This window comes from Musa acuminata, chromosome BXJ2-8 (genome assembly GCF_036884655.1).
Source record: "Musa acuminata AAA Group cultivar baxijiao chromosome BXJ2-8, Cavendish_Baxijiao_AAA, whole genome shotgun sequence".
Taxonomy (NCBI): Eukaryota; Viridiplantae; Streptophyta; class Magnoliopsida; order Zingiberales; family Musaceae; genus Musa; species Musa acuminata.
The window spans coordinates 13,058,880-13,086,300 of record NC_088345.1 but is presented as its reverse complement, the minus strand read 5'-3'; the positions used below and the strand labels follow the sequence as shown (position 1 = coordinate 13,086,300).

The 27,421-nt window shown below is 38.0% G+C and overlaps 1 protein-coding gene and 1 long non-coding RNA gene across 5 annotated transcripts in view; one reads left to right on the top strand and one right to left on the bottom strand.

Annotated features, from left to right (window-relative positions):
* LOC103994598 (uncharacterized) overlaps positions 1 to 27,421 on the top strand; it is a 103,749-nt gene that overhangs the window by 66,408 nt on the left and 9,920 nt on the right. For all 4 annotated transcript variants that reach the window (XM_065121098.1, XM_009414979.3, XM_065121099.1 and 1 more), the window contains 19 exons: positions 9,501 to 9,790; positions 9,902 to 9,980; positions 10,058 to 10,393; positions 10,503 to 10,859; positions 10,944 to 11,430; positions 12,478 to 12,641; positions 12,932 to 13,094; positions 13,386 to 13,655; positions 14,899 to 15,087; positions 17,329 to 17,371; positions 17,479 to 17,603; positions 17,773 to 18,294; positions 22,517 to 23,293; positions 23,375 to 23,448; positions 23,543 to 23,888; positions 23,967 to 24,065; positions 24,149 to 24,304; positions 25,537 to 25,718; positions 25,816 to 26,334. In XM_065121098.1, the coding sequence (XP_064977170.1) occupies positions 9,501 to 9,790; positions 9,902 to 9,980; positions 10,058 to 10,393; positions 10,503 to 10,859; positions 10,944 to 11,430; positions 12,478 to 12,641; positions 12,932 to 13,094; positions 13,386 to 13,655; positions 14,899 to 15,087; positions 17,329 to 17,371; positions 17,479 to 17,603; positions 17,773 to 18,294; positions 22,517 to 23,293; positions 23,375 to 23,448; positions 23,543 to 23,888; positions 23,967 to 24,065; positions 24,149 to 24,304; positions 25,537 to 25,718; positions 25,816 to 26,334 (5,178 nt within the window). The remainder of the gene's footprint in view (positions 1 to 9,500; positions 9,791 to 9,901; positions 9,981 to 10,057; positions 10,394 to 10,502; positions 10,860 to 10,943; positions 11,431 to 12,477; positions 12,642 to 12,931; positions 13,095 to 13,385; positions 13,656 to 14,898; positions 15,088 to 17,328; positions 17,372 to 17,478; positions 17,604 to 17,772; positions 18,295 to 22,516; positions 23,294 to 23,374; positions 23,449 to 23,542; positions 23,889 to 23,966; positions 24,066 to 24,148; positions 24,305 to 25,536; positions 25,719 to 25,815; positions 26,335 to 27,421) is intronic.
* Positions 3,127 to 4,033, bottom strand: LOC135619528 (uncharacterized). The gene is made up of 3 exons (XR_010489409.1): positions 3,637 to 4,033; positions 3,351 to 3,557; positions 3,127 to 3,260 (listed from the first exon to the last, which is right to left on the bottom strand). It is a non-coding gene; the product is annotated as an uncharacterized LOC135619528 (long non-coding RNA).

Here is a 27,421-nt window from a genome sequence, read left to right as displayed (position 1 = left end):
ACCAGTCCACGGGTCAGCCCTCCCTTGAGTCTGATCTCCATATCAACTCCAAGTGCGCCTTCATTTGTGTTGCTTTGGGTTGCTCCCCCACTTGATCTCGCAATGCATCCACCAATGCATTCTCTCAAGCGAGATCATGCGACGACTCCTCGTCGCTCGCTCGGTCCATTGAGCTTCATGGAGTTGTTGTTTGTTGAGGTACTCCTCCTCAACATGTGCGGTCTGTTGCACATGATTCTCTCTCTGTAGAAACCGGGATCTATCCCTCCTGGATAACTATCCCTTTGGAACAACATCTCTTTTCGCTTCTTTCTCTCTAAAAGTTTTGGAGACCATCATCCCCTTCGGACTACTCCGATTTGCTGAACAAACTGTGCATTGTTCTGCCTCTTGCAAATGCACTTGCTAGATAACGACTCTACGTCAATACAGCCCCCGCTGCACCACTTAAGGCCTAGCAACATGCTGAACTCGCTGCACACTTCAGCCTACTACGGACGTATCCTTCACATGAAGAGAAAGTTTCAATGCTCCATGGCGCCGAGTTTCGGTCGCCTTGGGATAGCCGCGAACATTCCATTGTCCGCATACAAGCCAATGCACGAGTACTGAATTCTTCGAGTTAGTAATTCCCCGCACCTCTGTGAGCTTTGCACAACTCTTTCGGTCGCTGAGCAACTCATTCCACCTTGCATGGTCTCATTCTTTACCAAGCGCCTCGCTTGCTTTGAGCACCATCGAAGTATAGTTGTCAACATTGAGCCGTAGCTCAAACTCAGCCATCCCAACCTTGGTACGCTCCGCATTCTTCCCAGCTTGCTTGTTCTCGTGGTGCCTCTTGCGCGAAGGGTTGGTCATTCCTCTGAATGTCAATCTCAAATGCCCGCTCCTCCGAGCGACTCCTTTTCCCTACATCTCCATGCCTGTTTTCCCCCAAACGGTCATGCGTGTGTTGACTGCCCTCAACGCAGCCCCGCTAGGTCTCCCACGTTTGCTTGCCAAGTGTTTCTATGAGTGCTTGTCCCGCTCTGATACCATCGGTTACGGACTTAGCTGGTTTTGCCTAAGTCGTGTGGCACCCTTGTGTGTCCGTCCGCAAAGGTCAGCTTCCCCGAAACCTCCCATGGTCCCTTAAGACCTACAAAAGAGAAAACGGGTTAGAGAAAGCACCTCACTCGGGATCCACAAGCAAACATTCCAGGAAACACTTAATAGATAATGCAAATTACAAACAGACTTTACAACCTCTGAACGGTTACACAACAAAGGGTCAAAATGGTCCACTATAGACCGAATATCTCTCACAAGTGTCTACATGACATGACCTTTATTTACAAGCCTAAGAAGGCCACCAAACCCAACTAAAATGGGGCTATTATGCCTTCAACCGTTCCTCTACATGTTATGTAAAGCATGAACAAACAGAAAGACACGGACATACATAAGTACTACATCAAACATCCTGTTTAGAACTTTATCCATGACAATACGGTGCCTCATTGAAGCATGCCACCTGATCCACACATGAGGCGCTCGAGCGAGACGCTTCATTGAAGCATGCCACCCGATCCACAAATGAGGCACTCGGGCCTCGTCTCACCCGAGCGCCTATTTAAATCACTGCTTTCTTGCATAATACAATTGTTTTATGCAAGGTTCGCCGTACCGTACCGTACCGGCGTTTCGACCCACGCTCGGTACGGTACGGTACGGGTGTACCGACCGGTATACCGAGGTGTACCGAGCGGTACACCCGATTTCACCGATTTAACCCTCCGAAAATACCTGAAAATAAAAAAAAAGTTAGGATAAGATTTTCAAGTTACAAATAAATATAGTAATAGTATAAGTTTGACAAAATCAATGTAAATTAGATAAGAATAGCATCACATATCTTTTTCGGGCTTTGAGGTAGTCTTGTTCGAGGTTCGTATTTCAGCTCGTTATAGATTGAAATATCTACAGAAAAATTAGTTGAATTGTTAGACTATTTTGTTACAATATAAACTCTAAAATTCAAATGAATTAAATAATCATATATCTAGATATACCTGATTGTTAATTCTACCACCAAAACGAACGACGGGCCTCCACGGGTGGTGGATCAGGGTCCTCGATCCGATACATATCAATATGATACGTTTGTTGGACCCAATCATGAAATTGATCCCATGATATAGTGTATTGATACACCGTATGCCATTGATTCATCAATGTGGTGCTGATCGTAGATTGATCGTCATGAATCATATTTGTTCGAGGCAGCTCTTGAGGCATATATTGATGTTGTTCTGTATCATGCTGTTGCTCAGAGAAGGATGACCAACTATCACCATACTGTTGTTGCCCATATGATTCTCCATAATACGATTGCTGTGAATACGATGAGTCTCTTTCTGTGTCTATATCATGTATGCCCTGTCGCATTTGTTCATATTCATCCACTGCCTTCCCCTTCTCCTTTCCCTTCCGCGCATAAACTTGACCAGTACCTTGTCGAGTTCCATGATCTGAATCTTGAGTGGCATGTGTAAAATATTGCTCCTCAGTCCATTCACCACCCTCAAGTTGTGCAGACGAGACCAACGACTGCCCGGTATCACCGCCATCATCTGTTGAGGCACTGCTGTCCGTGTTGCTATCATGTCTCTGGACCGAGCGAAAAAGAGAATGTGATTGTGAAGGTGTCTCGTCGCCCGACTCGATTCTTTCCAACGATGCAACTGATGCTACTGCCTTCCCCTTTGCCTTTGCACGCTGGGCGGATGAGTGTGACCGTTGGGTATCGGTAGTTCCTCGAGCAGTTTGACTCATACCATGTTGTAATCGAGGGGGATTTTCCACCTGTTGGGGTTGTGCTTCTTCTTCTTCTTCTATTGCCTCGGTGATAAAACGCGAAGGACGCTGAGGATCTCCCGCCTCATCAAGTAGAGGATCCTCTTGGTTCTCTGCTGCTTCAAACCAATCTAACATTGGCTCTGAATCTTCGTTGTAGAATTGGAGGTCAATGGGATCAATATCTGGTTCCTCTGGCTCCTTATCCAACTCAGCACATCGTAATTTTAGCCGCATGTTATAATGGACATATACTAGTTTCTCTAACCGTCTGTAGGAGAGTCTGTTGCAGACCTTCGTATGAATCAATGCAAACGTTGACCAATTACGTTCGCAACCACTAGATGTTGTTGTCTGTGAAAGTATACGAACGGCAACCTTCCTTAAATGTGGTGCATCGCCTCCAAATTGTAGCCACCACTCGACTGCAAAAAGATATAAATAAGATTTTATTAGCATAACAAATAATCAACATTAAATATAATTGATAATCAATATGCATAACTTTTCCTCACCAGGATCCATAGTGTAACGGCACGATACAGCTACAACGTCGGAGAATGAACCAATTGTTTCTCGAAATAATCGACCCTCCATAAGAGCATCGGTTGCCTCGGTAGTGTTTGGCAAGAGCCGATATATAACATTTCGTAGTGTCGTTAGGAAATTATTTTGCGTTCCGAGAGCATATCGATATTGAATTGCTGGGTTTAGATAATACGCTGCAAAACATAATTTTGTTAGTATGATTTTTTATTATCTAAATAATAATAAATTAAATTATTCTGAATATGAATTTACCTGCATTATGGATATCTTGATCCATATGAACATCGGTCCGACGATCAATGATTCGTACATATTGGTCGGCCTTAAAATCATCTTTGAATGCTTTCCTGACCTCCTCTCTTGCTGAAATCAACATATATTTAAGATACGGCATTTGTGGACGCTTGTCCATATCGACCTTACGGAGGACAATATAAAGTGGTTCCACACCTTTTATGATTTCTGCTATAGTATCCCAAAATCTAGAGGAAAGAATGGCCTTTTCTATCTTCTTTCCATCACTCAATTTTGAATATCTAGATTCAGACCACTCTTGTGAGCTAGCCATTGCCTTCAAGCCTTGCCTTTTTTGCTGTAATGACTTTAATGCAATAAAATTGGTAGCAAACCGAGTAATTCCAGATCGAAGTACCTCACCGTTTACATACTTTTGCATTAATGCGTGGACCCAATGATGATTATATATAAATTTTGTAATTGATTGTGCTCGAGCTACACATTTTTTGACCGCATCCAACTCACCAATATCCTTCAACATTAGATCTATGCAATGAGCTGCACATGGAGTCCAAAACAAAGTTTTTCTTTTTTCCATCAATTGCAAACCGACCTTTTTGAAATTCGCTCCATTGTCGGTTATTATTTGTACAACATACTGTGGTCCAATCTCCTCTACCATAGTGTCCATCAAGCTCTCAATGTAGTTTGCATCTTGGATCTTTTCAGAAGCATTAACGGACTTATGAAACACCACTCTTCTATTGCAATAAACAAGAAAGTTGATGATACTCATTCTTGTTGGTCCTGTCCAACTGTCACACATCAATGTCACCCCATATTCTTCCCATTGCCTCTTGAAGGATTTGATCCAATCCTTTATTTCTGCCACCTCCTCATCTAAGTACACGCCGTGAATCTCCTTTGGTGTTGGAGGTTGGATCCCCGTGCCAGACTTTTGAATAGAGGATATCATGCTCTGATAATATGGACCTTTGGCTGTGTTGGCTGAAATCCTATGAAAGTTAAACCATTTTGAGATTGCCTTCCCAATATCCCGTTTTTTTTCTTTTGTGTATGCATCGTCAATCCGTGTTTGTTTCGCTGTTTGTGGGGGATAGGCTTGCGGATCAATATCAACAATATCTGGTGCGGACCTCCTGCTAAGACCTCTCATAAAACCACGGAGTCCACCATATCTCATGCTACTAGTTTGGCCTAGTTGAGAAGGAGCAGTTGGTTGCCTCATGCTGGTTGACCTCTGGATTCCACTACCAGTGCCATACTCAAATTGTGAGTCAGGTCGTCGATGCCTCATTGCTTCATCGATCGTATACTGATGCTCCAATGATGCACGAATCCCAGCTGTGAGATCCGGGTCGACTTCATCGCCGCAACCCTCATACTGATCATAAACCGGTTCCTGTGTAGCCCTATGATATTCTTCCTCAACTCTTGCCTTCTTTTTTAATGTATCTTCCTTTGTTTGTTTAAGCTTGCTTTGAAATAATTTACGGATCTCCGTTGGAACTTTCTTGCATTTTGCAACATCAGGATACCTACCAGCCAAATGCATTTTCACTCGAGTTATTCCTCCACCTTTGCCAATGTAGTCACAATAAATACATTGCCAATGATGACGGTTTCCATCTAGCTTTCGGGCATGAACCCATGCATCATCATGTGGCTGTTCCTTTGGTGCCATGATCCTATCAAATTTAATTCAAATAAACTATAAAGTATAAACATATTAAATTGATCAAATATCGATCATAAATCACTAATCACAACATTAAGTAATTTTATTAAAACATAACTAATTATATTTTATTATCATAAATATGTTACATGCATAAAATAAGTATTAACATCATTAGATACACTAATTACGTGATTAACATAGTTAATTTTTCTCTAATTACTTCTTATTCAACACTATAAACATGGCAAACACCCTAATAGATATTAAAGATATTAGATTCACATAAAATCAAATAAATTTCGATTAAATCATCGTTAAAATGACTAATTACAGTATTAAATAACTTTAATAAATTATAATTAAACTTATTTTACCATCATATATATGTTAAATACATAAAAGAAACATTAAATATGTAATTTTAATCCAATATGATTCAAATTATGATAATTATCATTTATCTACACTAATTATACGATTAATATAGTTAATTTTTCACTAATTATTTCTCTTTCATCACTATAAACATGACAAATACCTTAATAGGTATTAAAGACATTAAATTGATATAAAATCAAATAAATTTCGATTTAATCATCATTAAAATAACTAATCGCAGCATTAAATAATTTTAATAAAATTTAATTAAACTTATTTTACTATGATAAATATTATTCAATATTTACTATGCATGAAAAACACTAACCATAATCTTAAATATCTTAATTACTCTCTAATTAAAGAAAACGAATACATACCTCTTGATTAGAAAGTTCTTCCTCTTAATTTTCCCAAATTAGCCTTAATTGAATTCACAAATCGTTATTTTATAGAGTTTAGGAGAGAAAAGAAAAGTTTGAGAGAGAGTTTAAGAGAGTATAATGAAATAGGGGAGAGAAAATTGGTTTAAATAGGAGGAGAAAGGGCTCCAACGGTCAATTTGACCGTTGGAGCACTGTAGCACTGCTACAGTGTGGTAACGGTCGATTTCGATCGTTACCGAGTGGTACCGGTCGAAATCGACCGTTACCGAGTGGTACCGGGCGGTAACGGTCGAAATTTCGACCGTTACCGCCCGATATTAGGTTTTTTGGGTGTACCGCCCGGTAGCGGGCGGTCCGCGTACCGGTCACCTATCGGACCGGTACGTACCGCCCGTACCGGGCGGTACGATTCGGTAAGTCAATCCTTGGTTTTATGCCAATTAGGATGCTCTTGTGCTTAGTGGTCCTGACCAATAGTTGGCCTACGTATATATCAACATGTTTGACATGGCTTGTGCCTATGTCTTTCTAACATTATATGTTTTAACCCACCATAACTGCATTTGTAATTTCGTACCGTACTGACATTTCGAACTCAGCTCTGTACGGTACGGTATGAGCGTACCGAGCGGTATGCTTTGGTGTACCGATCGGTATATAATAATAATAATAATAATAATAATAATAATAAGTTAAAAAATAAAAAAGGGTGACATCGTCGAGGCGACGTCGCCTCGTTTCTTCTCCCTGCATGGGGAGAAGAAACCTCGTTTTCTTCTCCTCGCGAAGCCTTGGCGATGTTGCCGAGATTTCTTCTTCCTGTGCGAATAAGGAGAAGTCGCCGACGACGCCAAGGCCTCGTTGCCTCAGACGAGGAGGCAAAATCTCATCTGCGGCGTCCGACGAGGGAGGGCGGCGATGGATCGGGATTATTAAGGGAGAGCGGTGTCGTATCTCCATGTTCTCCTTTTTCTTTCCCCTCTTCTTCCTTCTCCCTCGGCTAATATTGCCCTGTAGCGAGCAACAACGGTCGAAATTGACCTTTACTGACCGACTTTGGGCGGTAACGCGACGGAAACAACCCCAATCAACAGTACCACCCGGTAGTGGGTGGTCCGCATATCGATCTGCTGGCGGATCGATACGTACCGCCTGTATCGGGCGGTATCATTCGAAATTAAAATCCTTGCACTGTAATACAAGGTATATAATTTTGAATGATACCGCCTGATACGGGCGGTACGTACCGATCCGATAGTAAACTGGTACGTGGACCATTTTTTTTTATTTATAAATAAATAAATATATATATATATATATATATATATATATATATATATATATATATATATATATATAAAGGCGAAGTTGTTGAGGCGACATCGCACAAATTTTTTTGAACTTTTTATATATAAATATATAAATAAATAGATATATAAATAAAAAATTATATATATATATATATATATATATATATATATATATATATAAAGGCGATGTCGCTGAGGCGACGCCGCCCCGCCTGGGGAGAAGAGAGGCGATGTCAACTCGCATGGGGGAGAAGGGAGGCGACGTCATCAAAAAAAAAAAAAAAAAAAAAAAAAAAAAAAAAAAAAAAAAAAAAAAAATATATATATATATATATATATATATATATATATATATATATATATAGCAGTATACTGCTCGGTATACAGTACCGTACCGTACCGTACCGAGAGAACATCGAATCTTCGGTATGGTACGATATTTTAATCCTTGCTGTAATATTGATCAATGAGACAATTTTTTTCTACTCACGTAAAACCAACTAACCAAGTGAAAGAAAAGGCAACTTAGGGCATGGGACTCTCCCAACAATGCGTGGTTTGGACTCTGGAGACGATTAGTGTATACAACCAAACCCTTCATAGCAAAGTTATTGTTTCTCTAACTTAGAATTTTTGACAAGCATGACATGTTCAAAGGAACAACCATGGTTTAACCTATTGCTCGAAATGGTATTGTACACGTGGTATGTACCGGTCTGACAGTTGATTGTAACATGGACCGTCCTATACCGGGCGGTATAACAATTGTACTAGACGACCTATACTGGTCGATAATGGTCGAATTTCGATCGAAATCAATCAAGGGCCTAGATTGAATTGGATCCAATGGTCAATTTGATCATTATACACATTTGAATGCCTATTTAACCCCATTTCTCCCTCCTCTTTCACCCTATTTCAATTTCACATCTTCTAACACTTTTTCTCACTCAATCACTCTCTCTCTCACAAATTCTCACTCTTGTTCAATATCAACCGAAGAATCATTTGGAACACACTGCAAAGCTACGTATCAATGTCCGAAAAAGATAAATCTGTTAACCTTTCCTTATTTAGATTTTTTTTATTGAAATAGAATTAAATGCTAATTTATTTCTAATTAAAAGACTCTTAATTTAGGTTTTTATTCCTAATTTTTGTGTATTTTTGGAGATTTTCTGGGCATTCTTTTGGAACTGCTGGTACATTCCGGTGTACCATGTCAGTATGCTGGTACAGACCAGTACGTGCTGCACCGGCCCAAACCGGCACAGCCGATCAGCACAAAATTGCAATCCTTGAGAACATCCATAGTAAATGTGCATACGAGAATTTCTTTTGTGAATCAACTTGTCGAAAAGGTGTTGCAGTATAAATCAATGGTAAAATCAGGCCTTGGTGTAAGTCTTCAACCTCTACATTCACTCCAAAGTGTTTTAGTTTCATAATTCTACGTTAAGGATTTAGTTTGTCTGCTTGAATAGTATTGTCGACCTTCTTTACATGGTCGTTCATCCGTAAACAATGTTTTTGCATTTAAGGTAATTTATCTTGCTGTGAATTTAGCTTGTAGTTCTCATTATCTTCCTATAAGACATCAGCTTTATAAATTGTTTAGGTTTGCTCAAAAACCTCGTAGGTCCAGATGTTGCAAATGCACTTTTCCAACTCATGGTCTCTTGACCTGGTTGGTCATGGTCTTGTCATCTTGGCTCTTTTCTAGCTAGAACTAGGACAAGTCATACATAACCATCTGGTTTTGTTAGTAGTCATTAGGTAAACTATTTACAGATTTGTTTGTGTTTATCCTATTGTGATCACATTAAATAGTCTGACCTTATGTAGCCTGTAGCCTGAACCGATATGGTAATGACAGGTCTGCCCTTTAGGAAGTTGCACTCTAGATTGTCAAAGTTTGACTGCAGTTTAAATTCAAGGTAGCTATTTGATTATCTTCCTATGCAATTTCTTAAGTTTGGTCCTTGCGCTCTGTCATGTATTTTCTGGCCTGCAGTTTGTTTAAAATTTTGAATTGCTAAACTGAAAAGTTGCAACAAATATTCCAACGTTGAGGCATGCTTGAACATTCTTCAATGATTGCAGGCTTGTAACAAAGGGTGACAGCTTTGAAATGAGTGGAAATGTCCTTGGTCTTAAAGTGGAGAGTAATGGAATCACGGTGTTGGAGCCTTTTGATACCTGTTTGAAATTTTCAAATGCATCTGGGAAAACAAACATACATTTTGCTGTATCTGATATAGTTATGAATTTTTCCTTCAGCATCCTGAAACTTTTCTTAGCCGTCGAGGAAGATATTTTAGCATTTTTAAGGATGTCATCTAAGAAAGTGTTGGTCATCTGTTCTCAATTTGACAAGGTTGCTTCAGTAAATGGTATGCCAGAGACACTTCTCCTTGTTTCTTGCTTTGCAATGCTTGTTTCAAGTAAGCAAAACTTTTTCGTTTGTGAACATCAATGTTTTCATCATAACTTCTTTCTACCAGGTTACAATCATACATATACTTTCTGGAGGCCACAGGCACCATCTGGATATGCTGTCCTTGGGGACTGCTTGACTCCCCGGTCTGTACACTGTTCTTTCATTTTATCTTAGATTTTAAGTTCTATGAATCTGATATCTAATGTTTCTTTATACATAGGAATCAACCACCTTCAAAGGGAGTTGTTGCTTTGAACACCAGCTTTGTGAGAGTGAAGAGGCCTTTGTCCTATAAGTTAGTATGGAGAAGTGGTCCTCATTGTACTGATATAGGCCAATATGATGGTACAAGCCATTTATTGAATAATGGAGATGGTGGGCAGAATGGTGGTTTCTCTGTTTGGTTCCCTGTAGCTCCTAGAGGCTATGTTGCAGTGGGTTGTGTAGTTTCATCTGGAAGTGCAGAACCACCACTATCCGCTGGTTTGTGTGTTTTGGCTTCTTTGGTTTCTCCATCCTCCTTCAAGGACTGTATTGCACTCAATTTAAATAATCCGTATGCCTCATTGTTCTCATATCTTCTCTTTTGTTCTTCGACATAGAACTGTAACAATTTCAGTTGCTAATTCATATGCTTTCTTTGTTGCATTACATCAAAATTTCAGGAATAATGCAGATATTGCATTTTGGCGAGTGGAGAATTCTTTTGGTTCCTTTTTACCTGCAAATCCGAACAGCACGAATTTGATCGGTAAAGCTTATGAGCTACGTCATGTGCTCTTTCGTAATTCAGATACTTTTATTGAAGATTCTAAAAGTTCCAGAGTCCAAACGACAATAAATGATGATGGTTCTCGGCTGGAAAGAGCTGAATTATTGGCATCTGGTCGCTTATTTGAAGCTGTGGCAAATTTTAAATTGATATGGTGGAACCAAGGCACATCCTTCCGGAAAAAACTCTCAATATGGCGACCAGTCGTTTCGCCTGGAATGGTTTTCCTTGGTGACATTGCTGTTCAAGGGTACATATCTTATTTTACACCATGGTGTTCTATTTTTAATAATTTTCTCTTGTACAGATTTTTACAATTACTCCTGGAATGCAGCTATGAAAAACCAAATTCAGCTGTTGTTCTTCATGATCCTGGAGATGAATCTTTTCTGAAAGCCCCTCAAGATTTTCAACTCATTGGCCGCATCAAGAAGCAAAAGGGTGCTGAAAGTATCACTTTCTGGTTACCTATACCTCCTCCAGGTTTTGTTGCGTTAGGATGTGTTGCATCTAGGGGATCACCTAAGACTGATGACATTGGCTCTTTAAGATGCATTCGCAGTGATATGGTAGCAGGAGACCAGTTTGCTGATGAAAGCATATGGGATACTTCCGAAACAAGGATGTCAGAACATTTTAGCTTGTGGAGTATAGGCAATGATCTGGGCACGTTCCTCGTAAGAAATGGATATAGAAAGCCCCCAAGAAGATTCGCATTAAAACTTGCAGGATCAACTGTATCCAGTGGCTCAGATAACACCGTGATCGATGCAGAAATAAAAACTATATCTGCAGCAGTATTTGATGATTATGGAGGACTGGTAAGATTTTCTGCTAATTTAAACTTTATCATTCTTTGTCAAAGATGGTGCTGACTGTGGATTAGAGTCTCTGGGTAGTGACTGCCAGTGTCACATGCTGTCCATCAGCTTGCTCCATGTCTACACTGATGCTGTGGATGCAAATGTATGTGTGTTTGTCACAGAGAGAGAGAGAGAGAGAGAGAGAGAGAGGAGGAGGAGGAGGAGGATGTAAACCAGGATTTAAGTTTTAAATACAAGTTGGACTGCTGCATACCAATCTATCAGTGAGATCCAGCATGTTAACCGACCATACCAGCTTGGTACCACTTAGTATACCACTCAAGTTTCAAACCCGGTGTTTGATCAATATTTTACATGTTTTCATCATAAATGGTAATTGGTGGAATTTCTTTGTCCTTTAGCTGAGGTGAGGGAGGGGTTGGGGGCAAATAGACATGCATATTCATAGGAGATCAAATGATCAATAATCTTACCCTTCTTTTCTTCAAAAGCTGAAAATGGATAATTTAAAAAAGTAAATAAGGGCAGAATTAGAAAAAAAATGGTATCAAATATCAACACTGCATACCCTATACCCATGGTTATTGCTGACTTTGTGCCAGCATGAGAAGATTGATCCATGCTGGTGTTGATATTTACATGGCATGTCAGCTGAGTATATTTATATGACCTTTCAGCTTAGCATGAGTATGGTAATATTATTAGGAACATTTTTTGCTGTGTTGAACATTTTCAGTCTTTTAAAGCATCCCATGAATTGGGAGAGGGCAACCGATGTGCTCGTTGGTTAGTTACTCGTGCTAAGCCTCTACTCATGCTAAGCATCCCATGTTTTTGGTCTATGATGAGCAAAGTGTTGGATGTATTAGACTCTTAATGTAATTTAGATTTTTATCTTTTGAACAAAAAACATTGAGTACTATCCTTCTCTCATGCATATGCTGATTTAGTTTATCTGTCTTCATTTAGATTGATGTTTTCTTGATAGAAGACTAGAAGATACTAATTTGAGTTTTTATATGAAACCTTTTTGGGTGCTTGCAGATGGTTCCACTGTTCAATGTTTGCTTGGATAAAGTTGCATTTAGCCTACATGGGAGACCAGATTATTTAAATTCGACCATGAGTTTCTTCTTGACTGCAAGATCATACAATGACAAATATGATGTATGGGAGCCCTTCATTGAACCCATGGATGGGTTTATAAGGTGTGTTGTGAACCTAATTTCTTAGTAAGTCAGTTGATTTATAGGGCTCTGATTCTTCTCAAGGTGACTGCAATGTGCTGTAAACTTGTCTGTCACTCACTTTATATGCCATTCTCCACATAAGGTGAACCCACCTTCCAGAAAGGCCTGGAAATACTTGCCACTTGTTTAACTAAAGTCGTATTGTCTATAGCTTTTGTCAAGGTGCATGGCAGCCTGTATTGATATTTACAATGTTTTTAACCAAATACAGTCCTCTGACATTTTGTTGTGAAATTCATGATGTACAGGTATCTGTATGATCTAAATGCACCAGGTGCTGCCACACAGCTTCGTATGACATCTACACAGGATCTTAATCTGAACATCTCTGTTTCTAATGCAAATATGTTGATTCAAGCTTATTCAAGCTGGAATTATCTTAATCATATTGATGAATCGTATAAAAAGATAGTGAGTATTATCTCTCCCGTCTCTAATTTTCCATGTTCTTGATTATTATTTCCAGGATGAGCTTTGGTCTCATAGTTAGGTTGCTTCTTTGCAACCTAGGCGACCATTGTTTATGTAAAAAAAATATAGCTTTTTTCTGCTGGGTTAAAACTGTGTACAATAACGCTTACTAGCGAACTGGGTCTCCTTCTTTATTTATTTTTTTTGCACATATCTGCAAGCAAACTTGCCTCTCAAGAAAAAACGGTATCTTTATTGCTAACTTTTGCTAGCTATCATCTATGTATTTAGGAATCAGTTCCTTCTGCTTTTGGTGAAAGTTCTATCATTGATATTCATCACAAAGGTGACTACTATATCATACCGCAAAACAAGCTTGGCCAAGACATATATATAAAAGGTACTGGACACATGAGGCCTTCAAGCATCATCAAAATGCCATCAAGAGACAATAAACCTGTAAAAGTTCCAGCACCTAAAAATATGCTGAATTCTCATTTGAAAGGGAAGACGAGTACAATATCTAGGTCATTGGTGACCATAATTATTGCTGATGCTGAGGTGAGATCTGTTCAAGATTTGTAAAAAAAAGAAGTAACTGCAATTTCTACATGATTGAATTTGGTATTTCATTATCCAGCAACTGTTTACAGCAATTATTGATTGGCAGCGGATATCCAGCGGCATGTGTACCTTGCTCTGGCCATTCTTATTACATGCCAATTAGGTGTTGGCAATTGATATGGGCATGGATTTGTTCTGGCGACCTCCCTAATGCCAATACCCTAATAACACGGTTTGGCATAGAAGGGCAGAACATGTGATCCATGTCACTGACTAATAAAATTTTCGTACATTTACATTTAATGATGAACATTTACATGTAATGATGAATTTGAAATTGGATATTGTCAATTCTTATTACCAAAGATCAAGTTGAATATGTTCTGTGTATTCAACATTTTCAACTTCTTTACTATTATCTAGCAACTGACCATTTGACCTGGTAGTTGGTACCATGATATGGTTGCTGCTCTACAATCTAGTTGACAAGGCTTAAGAGTCATAGAATCAACCTCTGCTTACAAGTATATGTCTGAATACATTCGTAGACCTCACGTTAGTGGGAGTCTTGTTAATTAGGACTTCATATGATGATTTAATAGGGTGGTATACTGGTATCTAAATTGAGAAATTTGATTATTATGTTTTATGACTTTTGGACTTAAATATTTTTTGGAATACATGATTTAATCAGTAAATTTTAGCTAACATTGGATGACAACAAAATAGTCTGTCATTAAATGACACAGAATTAGCTAACATATGATGACAACACAATAGCCTTTTTCATATGGTTTGACTATGTCAACTCAACACATTTTTGGTCCATGTGTGCCACACAACTTGTAGATCATCTTCAATTACATGTCTCCTGTGACCCGTTAAAGCACAGGAGATAATATTCCAAACGTTTTGTCATTGCTTGTAGTGTAAGTTGCTGTGGTAGATTTTGACAGGGAGATTACTCTCTTTAGATAACCTCCTTATGCATAACCTAACTATGATTTGTTACATCAATTTTTTGTCATCTAAAGTTCTAAATTGTATTTCACTCTTTCTTTTTTTAATTTAATTGTAGAATAACTATAATTTGTTATTTAACTGCCAAAGTTTAGAAGAAGCCTTGTGCACCAGCCACACTTCTTTAATGGAATAACACCAATGTTGATTTTCTTACTCATTTAGATTTTGCGGATTTTCCTTTTCCTAAAGTAAAATTCATTATTCATTTGACATGCAGTTAACAACACCCGAGGGGATAGGTACTGGTGAGTACATGATAGCCGTTCGCCTTTATATAGATCATCCTGCTGTGTCACCTCTACGACAACAAAGTGCCCGTACATCTGGTGTTTTGACCAAGCATTCTTCCTCAAGCATTACCACAGTGAATTGGCATGAAATATTTTCCTTCAAAATTGATTCCACGGTATTAATCACATTAAGGTTTTGCAGTGTCTACTTGCAAAGAGTAGTACTTTAGTACTTAGTAACTTACAGCGTCTTCTATAGTATTATCCACTTATTTTTTTGCCATTAGTCTCAATTGGATTTGAGATCATGTTGAATTGTTTTTCTGATCATTTCTAGTAGTAAACCCTAACTAATTCGGGGTCAATTATTTGACTGTGGACTTTTGCAGTGTAAGATATTGGTGCTGCTTTATCATAGTGAAGCAATATGGTACAGAAAATTTACTTTTGATGGGCATTCATATATGGTTTTGTCATGTTCTCTATCAGAGGCATAATTCTGGCTTTTATTTGTGTAGTTCATTATGTCAAACAAGTATCAGGTTTGCAAACTTAAAAGTTAAATCTATTTCTAATCATGCTCTAAAGGTCATCTAGAGTGCTTCTTGTTTGGTTCAGTTTCTGAAAAAAAGGAAAAATTGTAATTATTGCATTTTAGAAACTTTAAATTCAAACCAAACAAACATGATATGACAATGCAGTGCAACATATAGAATTAGAACTTTGTAAAAGTTATCTGAGACGTAAATGAATATACATATTAATGTGGGTATAGAAGAGAATTAAAATACAGAATCAAAATATATGGACTTGCTAAAATGTTTGGGATATTGTTTAATTTTTTGTTCTACTAGAACTTGGTAGTAAATATTTCAAATTCCAATTAGCATGTTTTAGTATAATTCATGACATTATTACAAATTGCATTGGCATGCATTTTGCTGACTTGTGTTGAAGATACCAACGTATTGGTTTATGTTGGCCAGCTCAGTGTGTTCTTGAAACACCCTAGCACTAAGAAATGGCAATCCTTGCTTGGAAGTATGACGTAGCAGTTAAACAACCAACTGCTGAGAATGATTTTGTAGTGACTACTAATTTCATCATTCATTTAGAAGCTCATAAATCTGAAAACATATAAAACGTTTCTTGGAATGGTCCCTACAAGGGAAGTTAGATGAACACTGAAGTTATGATCAGGAGAAGGCAGTTTATGCTGACAGTACATTCAAAATGTGAAAAATTACAATGTATCTATGTTTCTTTAGTTGAGTAGCATTGATAGTTGTTCTGAAAATGGTCTAAGCATATGTCCAAAAAAGTGTAATTGTTACTTTATTACAAGGTTTGCCTTATTGGTCTAAATCCGTGTACAAGCTGGCTGACAGTATGGTACGTACCACCCTCTACCGGTGTACCATGTGTTGCCATGGCGAGGCATGTTGACGGCATACGAAAATGGCAAAAAATAGCTCCAAAAATTCGTAAAAAATAGGAAAAAAATATATTATGGTTTTTAAGTTGAAAATAAATATAAATTTAGCAAAAATAATCAAAATTAGGAAAAAATAGTGACACATTTTTTTTGGGCTTTGAGGTGCAAATCACATATGTTAATCCTACGAGTTCTTCCTCTTAACTTTGTGGAGTTTAAGAGAATAATCTAAAGTTAGAGAGTTCTTCCTCTAACTTAGGTGTTAGTCCCACCTAATTAGCCTCTCAAGCTTGATCCAATCCATAAATCGTAGTTTTGTGGAGTTTAAGAGAGTGAAAATAAAAGAATGAGAGAAATATGTGAGTGAGAAAGTGATTGAGAGAGTAGATGAGTTAGAGAGTGAAAGAACAGAGAATGATGGGGTAAAAAGGGTTTAAAAATCCTTTCTATTGGTTCAAATGGTTAAATGGACCATTTAAATCAAATCAATCCTAACTCTTGATCGGTATTGGTCGAAATCTGACCGGTACCGACTAATACAAGTCGGTAGTCGGATTTCGATCGTTCCGACTGGTACAAATCTCGTATCGGTGATATGGGGTCATATTACAGAAACGACTCAGTACAGGGTGGTCCACATACCGGTCCCCTATTGGACCAGTCCGTACTGCCCATATTGGGTGGTATGCTGCAGCATGACAGACCTAGCTTTATTAAGTACAAGATCAAAGACATTTTATCTCTTAAAATATGGTAAAGTTTTAATATGTTTTGGTGCAAACTCAACTTGTTACCATGCCTTTATTTATTTATTTATTTTTTTTTGTAATGCCTGCTTAGTCTTCATGATGCATCATTTTCTTTGGGTCTTACGCCATGCAAAGAATATCTCAACCCAATACTCTGTGCTAGTTTGGTTAGTGGCCACAAGTTGCATCCCAAGCTCTTTCTCATGCTTTTGTAATGTGTCCTCTCTAAACAGGAAAATTACATTCTGGAGTTTATTGTAGTTGACCTGGGAAGAGGTACTTATTCTGTTGTTCTGTACTTCTTTGTATTTAACTTTTATTATTTGTGAATTTCATCATGATGTCATCAGATATATCTTAAGACCTGGAGCTTACTTTCACAGGAGAGCCAGTAGGAATCCATACAGCCTGTTTAAAGCAAATGGCACATGAACTCCCGCCTGGTTTAAGTTCATATGATTCTAAATGTCATTTTTCCTGGAAGGAACTTTCATCAGCCAAAACATTAGTAATTTTCTTTTTCATCTTAGTTTGCAGTGGGTTCTTTTTGCTCTTTTTTCTCTCAGGAACGCCCAATATATGAAAGTCAGCAAGGACCTTCAAGTTTCTCCTTTCTGATACTGTAGCATATTGTCAAATTAGTAATGTTATATTACCTTTACTTGATCATGAACCAGGATTGTCAAAGTGACAGACAGAGTAAATTCCAGGGGAGAATAAGATGTGCCATACTACTGCCCATGGAACCTGAAAGTAAAAATGACGACCATGACAGCGCCATTACCAACAAAGCTGGATTTATTCAAATCAGTCCAACAAGGGAAGGACCTTGGACAATTATGAGGTTGAATTATGCTGCTCCTGCAGCATGTTGGAGGTTTGGTAATGATGTTGTTGCTAGTGAAGTATCTGTCAAAAATGGTAACAGATATGTTGAAATTCGGTCTCTGGTATCAGTCACTAATAATACTGACTTCTTCATTGACCTGTGCTTAAAATCCAACTCTTCTTCTGAATATTCAAGATCAGCAGATGAAGAAATTAACATTCCTGATAGAGTATTTGATGTCAACAAATTTGAAATGGAAGAGTTCTTTGAGATAGAGAAGAATGATCCATTAGTTGGTTGGATAAGTTGTTCTTCACGCATTCCATTTGCCAGTCATCCTAAGCATTTCTCTTCAGATGGTGAAAATCAGGTGAGGAAAATAAATCAGTTTCTTTTGGTCCTTTTAAGGCCTTAAGCATTTAATTTGACTTGTGAGATTGAGAACTGATTTTATAAATGCTGTCACATATCTTCTTTGTTAGTAGCATTAGGATGCTTCTTATGCCAAAAATAATACTCACTTGAACTTATGCTAGTGTACAGGCGCCTCACTTCATGTACAGGCGCCTCGCTTCAAAGAAGCGCCACCTGGGCGCTCGCCCGAGCCCAGGCGCCGGGCGCTTCGGGCGAGCGCTTGGGTTAAACTAGGTGACCGAACCAGATTTTTAAGTCTAGTTGGTCTCCGGTGCTTTAGTTGGTTCAATCGAACCAACTAAATTATCGATATCAGGCTCGCTCTCGTGATTTCCCCAACCCTAACACTCATGATTTTGCTGCTAAGATTTCTTCTCCGCTGTCGCTGCTCTCTGCTGCCACTGCTACTGTCGCTGCTCGTCGCTACTGTCCTACTCGTTGCTGCCACAATCGTTGCTCGCCGCTGTTGTCGTCGCTCGCCGCAGCTGTCGCCGCTCCCGTTGTCACTTGCCGCTACTGCTCGCAACTCCCGCTGTCACTCGCCGCTCCCGTTGTCGTCGTCGCTCGTCGCTCCAGCTACGGCTATCGCCTACTACCGTTGTCATTGCCTCAGCAGCCTCGGTCTTCTCACACTCTTCTCACTATACTATTAACAGTATATTAACAGTATACTGCTAACAAGGTTCGCAATACCGTACCGTACCGGTATTTCGACCTAGGCTCGGTACCGGTACGGTACGGTATACCGGGCGGTACACCCAGGTGTACCGAGCAGTAGCACTGCTACAGTGCCTCGGACCGGTAACAGTCGGTCCGCGTATCGAAAACCTGTCGGACCGGTATGTACCGCCCGTACCGGGCGGTACAGCTCGGTATGGCAAACCCTGACTGCTAACTGTATACTAATAATAGTATTTTTATTTATTAGATTAATAATATATTATTATGATTTTAATACTATTAATTTTTATTTATTTAGTAGTATATTTTTTATTTAAAAATAAAAAATATACTATTATGATTTATTTATTTATTATGATTTTGTACCCGATTTTCTTAATTTAATTACATATTTTTTATTTAAATAATTATATTTATTAATTATATTATATATTTTTATATTTTAGCGTCTCGTTTCGCTTAGGCGAGCGCCTAGACGAGCGCCTAGCGCCTCGTTTTTGGACCTTAGCGCCTAGCGCTTTTTAAATCATTGAGTTACACACTATTACAAGCAAGGTTTGCCGTACCGGACTATACCGCCCGGTACGGGCGGTACGTACCGGTCCGACAGGCCAGCGGTACGCGGACCACCACGTACCGTACCGACACTGTAGCAGTGTGCAGTAACACTGTAGCAGTGCACAGTGCTCGGTACACGTGAGTGTACCGCTCGGTACACCTGGGTGTACCGAGCGATATACCGTACCGTACCGGTACCGAGCCTGGGTCGAAATGCCGGTACGGTACGGTACGGCGAACCTTGATTACAAGTATCAAATGCATATTGGACTTGTCTGTATGAGCATTTAGGAGTTAGGACATACTTCATCAGCTTATCTGCACTCATTTTTTTAGTATTGCATGTGGGTGATGGCTAAAGTACCTTTCTTTTTTACTGAGTTATTGACATTGGATACCTTGCCATACTAAATTGGTTATACTTCTTTTACTATTTTCATGAAGTGTTCACCAGACAAGTCATGGTTTTCAACTTCGATGTGTAGTAACCAGTACTGGGCGGTATGTATTGGTCCGAGAGCCTCGCGGCACGCACACCGCCCGTTATCAAATTTTTGGCCCGATATTTCAATCGTTGCTAACCTGTATTGGGTAGTAACGATCGATTTCGACCGTTACCAACCTTTTAGCTATTTTAGTTAAAATAGTTGAAAACACTAATATAATATGTATTAGTGTTTTCAGTTATTTTAGGCATACCGTTCGATATGCCCTGGCCTACCATCGGTACGTATCATATCGAGCAAGGCTCGACACATCAGTACAGACCGAAATTACGAATCTTGCATATAGTTCTACTCTCTTACTACATTTGAACTGTAATCTTAGGTTCCTGAAATGAAAATAGAAAAAGAAAGTTGTTTGTTTGATTTTGACTTTGTTTACTTGAGATATTTGACTATTCCTTGAAAGAATTATCTTAAAACAACATTTCAATTTGGTGACATACTCAAACCATATTATCAACTACTTTAAACCTGCGTTCGTAATTTCGTCCACGTACTGGTTTGCTGGCGGACCGGTATGTACCATCCGGTACGGGTGATATTATTCGAAATTAAAATCCTTGCTTCAAACAGTTCATTGGTATCCTAGTCATAACTTAATGGTGTTTTTCTTTTGTCATATGGTAATTTCATTGCTACAAAGCTAGTGAATTGGAGCTTTAGTGAGTTTAATGGAGAATTGTTCTAGTTCCTTTGGATCTAACTTAAGTGTGTCATATGACAGTACTTGACGTATATACCCACATGCTAGACAATATTATAGTAGGTCTGTGATGGGTTTAGAGATAGATGTGCCTTATGTCATTCTTTTAGTTGGATCTGACATGCATGAAGTAAATCCGATCAAAATACAGTAACATTATGTTCCATCGGCCCTAGTATGGAAAAAACCCACAATTTGCTTCCTTCACTTGCATGCCTTCTGGGTAGAGCTTTGCTTTCAATAATTTACATTTGGTATAATTCTGCTTTCGGAAAATATCTTTAGCTCAAAGCAAGAAATATTATGTGGTTGGCTGAATTTCAATAGAATATTATCAAGAAATGCATAAATTTTGATGGCTTTGCAAGTTAGTTTGCAGATTTAATTATTTAAAACGGAGTTCTGAGCTATTCTGCCTGTCGGATAGAATGTGTATCATCATATTATATTTTATCAAAATTTGAGGAAAGGATTAGTAGCTATCATGAGATGATGAATCAAGGATTGAAATATCATACTGTACCGGAGTTTCGACATTCGCTCGGTACGGTACGGTACTGTATACCGAGCGGTATATATATATATATAATAAAAATTCGGCGACGTCGTCTCAACAATGTCGCCAAAATCTTATATATATATATACATATATATACATACATATATACATATATATATTTATCTATAAATATATATATGTGTATATGTAATAAATATATATATGTATATACATACATATATACATATATATATTGTTGGTGTAGGTAGAATGTGCTTTTTTTTTTTGTCAAAAACAATCCCCAAAAGGGATGGAACTAAAATAAGAAATTCTAAAGTGGATTGTCTAGGTAAACAAACATATGTGGTAGTCTTATTTTTATAATGTGATTGACTTGATATTGGAGTCGATGAAATAACCCAGACAATCAGACAAATTTTTATTTTGTCTATCATTTACATAGCTCTGCCAATTCTGTAGAAATGTTGTGAAATGTTGAACTCGGTTATTTACAAAAAGTTAGTGTAGCAATTGAGTCATTTAGAACTGGCTGAGTGTCTGGTTAGATTTGGATTGGATCCACCCAGAATCTATATTTGTACTTGGTAAGCTCATGGATTCACAATACAAATTTTGATTCAGATATATCCCAGGTATCAGATTTGTGCTCACTGTCTGGTTAGAACTAGGATCTGACATAATTTATTAATGTCAAAGGATCCAAAATGAGGATCAATACTTGAAATGTTGGGTTAGGTTTGGACCGATTTCAGGTTATTGAGCACCATTGTTGGATCTTTTTCTCCTTGACAATTGTCAAATTTAAATTACCATAATCAACAAGACAGTATGAAGACGGATGCAAAGATTCCTGCAACTAACATTAATGGAAGGAAAGTATCCTCCTGGGGCAGTTAAGGGTATCTTTGCAGATCTAAAAACTATTATTGGAAAATTTACAGCCTTCTCTTGTGTGCACTATTTTGGGGAATATAATAAAGCAGCCTGCTAGACATGGTAGGATAGAACATACTACATAGATAACATATCCTCTTTATGGAAGGAGAATATCCATTCTCCTCTGGCTGAGATTTTGTGGAATGATCTTATCTTTCTTTTTATAGGACCTTAAACTAATTTAGTTTTTATTTAAAAAAAAAAAACAAGACAGTATGAAAGAATTACAACATAAAATAATCCCAATATTAAAGGCGTCTGTTCTGTTGTGCAGGGACAATCTGTTGTTGAACTGCCAGATGACTGGGAGTGGACTGACGATTGGCATGTGGATACAAGTTCTGTAGTCACGGCTGATGGTTGGGTTTACGCTTCAGATATTGAACATTTGAAGTGGCCTGAATCATCAAAAGAATTGAATTCTGATAATTATGCAAGGCAAAGAAAGTGGATCAGGCATAGGAAATATGTGCCATTCAAGGAAAATAAAGAAATATCTGTTGGGTTATTAAAAGCAGGTGATACTATTCCACTTCCATTACCAGGCTTGTCAAATCCTGTTGTGTCATATATCATGCAGTTAAGACCACAGAATTCTAAAGATGAGAAGGAATACAGTTGGAGCATTGTTCTGGACAAACATTATCAAACTGAGATTTCTGGGGGACATGAGGATTCGCCTGAGATATGTGTATCAGCTCTTAATGAGTGTGATGTGCTCTTGTTTTGCTCTCAAAAGGCAGGGACTTCTTCAGATCATTCTGAAGGTTTGTGGTTTTGTGTGAGTATCAAGGCCAAAGAGATTGGCAAAGATATCAACTCAGTTCCCATAAATGACTGGAATCTTATTATCAATTCTCCTATATCCTTAGCCAATTACCTTCCCCTTTCTGCTAAATATACAGTAACTGCTAATAAGTTGAGTGGTGAACAAATAACTTGCTCTCAAGGCAATCTTGGACCAGGTGAAACTATCAAGATTTACAGTGCTGATCTGCGAGATCCACTGTACATGTCACTACTTCCAGAAGGAGAATGGCAATCTGAACATGTATGTTAAATTCTTGGTTGATAAATAGTCATGGTCATGCAATTTCTTATCTTTCCATTATTGACACTTTTTGTTTTCAAGGAACCTGTGCCTATATCACATCCAAGCAAATTGCCATCAAAGGTGATAAATCTAAAAAATTCTTTATCAGAAAGGTATTTTTATGAGAATACGCTCTTAAATTCTTTAGGTTTGCTCAAGTTTTTAGGGTCAATACTTTGGTCAGATCAATGTGTGTTCTCTGTGCAGGATTGTTCAGGTCATTCTTGAGCAGAACTATGGCAAGGAATGTTTGGTAGCTAGAGCAATTAGAATATATGCTCCTTATTGGATTTCAAGTGCACGATGTCCGCCACTTAATTTGAGGTTTATGGCCCTGCCAGGGACAAGAGATGGAACACATTTTCTTGTTTCATTTCGTTCTTATGTGAAAACGGAGAAACTACTTTGGGAAATTACTGAGGAAGAAATGGTTGGTGGATACACAATAGCTTCTTTTCTAAACTTCAAACTATTAGGATTATCTGCATCAATAAGTGGACCTGGCAAGGAGTGCTTCGGACCAGTTAAAGATCTGTCCCCACTTGGTGACATGGTAATTTCTCTTATCTTATTTCTTATTATCACTTCTCATAGTTAAAGATCTAATTAACTTCTTTCCTGTAAATGTCAGGATGGATTAATTGATCTTTACGCTTATGACACTGATGGTAAATGCATGAGGATGCTTATTTCCTCAAAACCATCCCCTTATCAATCTGTTCCGACAAAGGTAATCAATCATATTCTATATGAGGAATTGAGGGTGGAAGTTATCTTAATCAAATTTGTGCTTAGTTTGTTTATATTTTCCAGGTTATTTTTATTCGTCCATACATGACATTCACAAACAGGATTGGAGAAGATATATTCCTTAAGTTCAACATTGCAGATCAGCCTAAGATTTTACATGCATCCGATTCAAGAGTGTCCTTTCTTTATTCTGAAGCAGGAGGACCAGATAAGCTCCTAGTAATTTGCTGCCTTTGTATTATTCTTTTGTTGTTGATATAAGGAAGAAAACTTCAAGCATTTGGGTGTTGGGACAAGTATGGTGATCATGTTTATTGATGTTCTGTGGAAACATATCATGCCTGTTATTTAACTGCTTATAATAAATTATGTCACTTCAATCATTTTGCTTTGTTACGTAGTCAATCAGTATAAACTATAAACTAGGTTTGCTGTTTGGTGTACCTGACCCATGTCGGTCCTTAGCCAGACTGGTACATGCCAGTTGGTACCAGTGTTCCGACACATGATACACCAGTATGTACCAGTGACTCAAAGAGGAAGAAGAATAGAAAGAGGCAGTGGAGGAAGAAGAGGAGAAAGGAGGAGGAAGCAGGAGGAAGAGGAAGGAAAAACAGAAAGAAAGAAGAGAAAAAAGGAGGAAGAGGAAGGAGAGGAGGCAGTGGAGGAAGGAGGAAAAGGAAGGGGAGGAAGCGTACCCATGAGTGGTGCATGCCGGGAAGCAGGTGGCCGCACAGGCGAAAGGGCTTGCGTCTGGGGCGAAGAAGTCTCATAAACACAAGCCCTAGAGTATGTTTATTATTATTATTTTTAATGGTTTGGACTGGACCGCTGAAACGGGGGCTGTTCACATGAATGTTCCATCCTGGTCTAAGCAAAACGCCGAACATTGCTGTAAAATGCATGTTTTTTCAGAATAGACTTGATACATCGAATGATTTTAGAAGGCTTATTTTGAACCTAGACCTGTGAAGATCTCTTTCAGATAGATAGAAGACAATTTAAGATTTGTAGATATAACTACGGGAAATAATTTACCAACCACCCACAAGAACTGATGGAATTATGAGCTGTGAAACTTTAGACATCTCTTACATTCCTACATAATGATTAATGAGAGTGTTCAAAAGCTTGAGAAAATCTATGACCTGATTGAACAAATGTATATTTGAAGGTGACACTTTGTTTACCTTAATTATCGTTGAAGGTTTTTCTGTGATATTTGTTATCAAAAACTCCTTTCTTAGGTTTGCTATTCATTTTTTTATTAATTTGGATTGTACAAAATTTTGCATCCTAGAAAAAACTTGGAGAGATGTTTAATTCATTTTCTGTCCAAGTTTTGTATGGTTAAATGTCAAGTTATGTTAGATTTTTTCTGGTTGTAATTGAATTATCTTGTTTCCCATTTAGCATAATTCTTCTTCTCATGTCTTCTAATATTTCTCTAGGTCCAACTGGAAGACACAGATTGGTCCTTTCCATTGGAAATTGTAAAAGAAGAAACCATCACTGTTGTGCTGAGGAAGCATCATGGTGGTAGGAGTTTTATACGGGCTGAAATTCGTGGTTATGAAGAAGGTTCACGTTTTTTGGTTGTTTTTCGTCTAGGATCGTCATATGGCCCTCTTAGGTAATTTCTTCTTCACATATTTCTGTTGGTTATAATAATAGAGATTGTTTGTTGTTTTCAATTTGCAAATTTCTTATGGAGGTTTATTATTTTACAGAATGGAAAATAGGACGGCTAGTACAAAAATTAAAATTCGGCAGTCCGGCTTAGATGAGAATGGCTGGATCTTCTTGGAACCACTTTCAACTGCAAAGTTCTCATGGGATGATCCATACGGGCAGAAATTTATTGATGTCTGTGTCATTAGTCATCAGGAAACTTACATCCAAAATGTCAGCTTGGAAATGGAAACGAATAGTTCTAAAGATTTGCAAGCACTGGGTATTCAGATTATTGTCGTTGAAATGGGAGATTATAAGATTGTGCGGTTAATTGATTGCAAAACAATGACAACAGATTCACGGGAAAGGACAGATTCTGTACTATTTATGAGATGGGGTACTTCCTCTCTTCAGAAAGAGCCTCATAATGGCACAGCTCCATTGGAACTTATAATGGAACTGGGGGTTGTGGGGGTCTCACTTATAGATCATAGACCAAAAGAGTTGTTATATTTTTACTTGGAGAGGGTATATATGTCATATTTGTCAGGATTTGATGCTGGAACAACAAGCAGGTAAATATTGTTCTTGAAATCCTTCGGTTTCAGTCATGGTAATGTGCAATTTGATATTTTAAATTAAGTTAATTATTTTATGATCATGTTTTGTGTTTCTTGCAAAAAAAACAGTAACACTAGAATTGTCTACTGGTTAGCTTGAACTTCTCAATTTTCCTTTTCGGTGACCAACTTCTGACATCCTTTAGGTTTCCTTTGTCAGATAGATGTATGTTCTAAATTCTAGGATTCAGTGTTTCTTAATAAAATACAATGCTTTTACCTTCTATGGCATTGAAATGAATTAGTGATTATTGATTGGGGCAACATGGTAGTTCCTCATGTATTAATGGACTCTAAATGGCTGAATACAAGTGTATATTCCGCTGAAACCTTCAGGAGACTCCTTTAGAGTTGACACTTTAGAATTACCAATTGTGGAGTTCACAAGAGTCCAAATATTGTGTTATGATGAAAAAAATTGGAATGCTGAACTAATGGAAGTCTGAGGAATGCCTGAAAAGTGTAACTAGAGGAAGTTTAGGGATCAGTTTCAATCCTTCTGCTAATTTGCAAGTTTCTGTTGGATTTATTTGACAGTAACTTGAGGAAGAATCTAAGGTGTAAAATGGATTTTAGAGGGTGCTATGTGGAGAGAGTGGAAGGAAAATAAAAAAGAAAAGAGGTGTTAGTCTAAAACAAATATTTAGCTAAATGACTAAACAATCAAAATCATCAGCCAACCTCTCTTTTATATGTGTCTGGTAATATGACTTCATGATGGACAAGTTGAAGTCAGAGGCCATCAGTTTCTTTAATTAAGAGGTTTAAGTATTTTCTTCAATATTTTTTTGAAAAAGCTGAATGCAGAATAAATTGTGGCTTCATTTGAACGAGTGTGTCACCATCACTTGGATCTATTCCTACCCAAGCTACTGAATATTGCAATGTCTACCCATCTAAAATCACAGATTTGATGTTCAGGGCTTTATTTCTGCGCCAAGGCTTCTGGCATTTTACATTCTCTTTTCGAAGTACAGTTACATAGGCAGACAGAAAGTAGTTTCTCTGTTAACCACTTTCAAGTTTTGCGTAATTAACATGC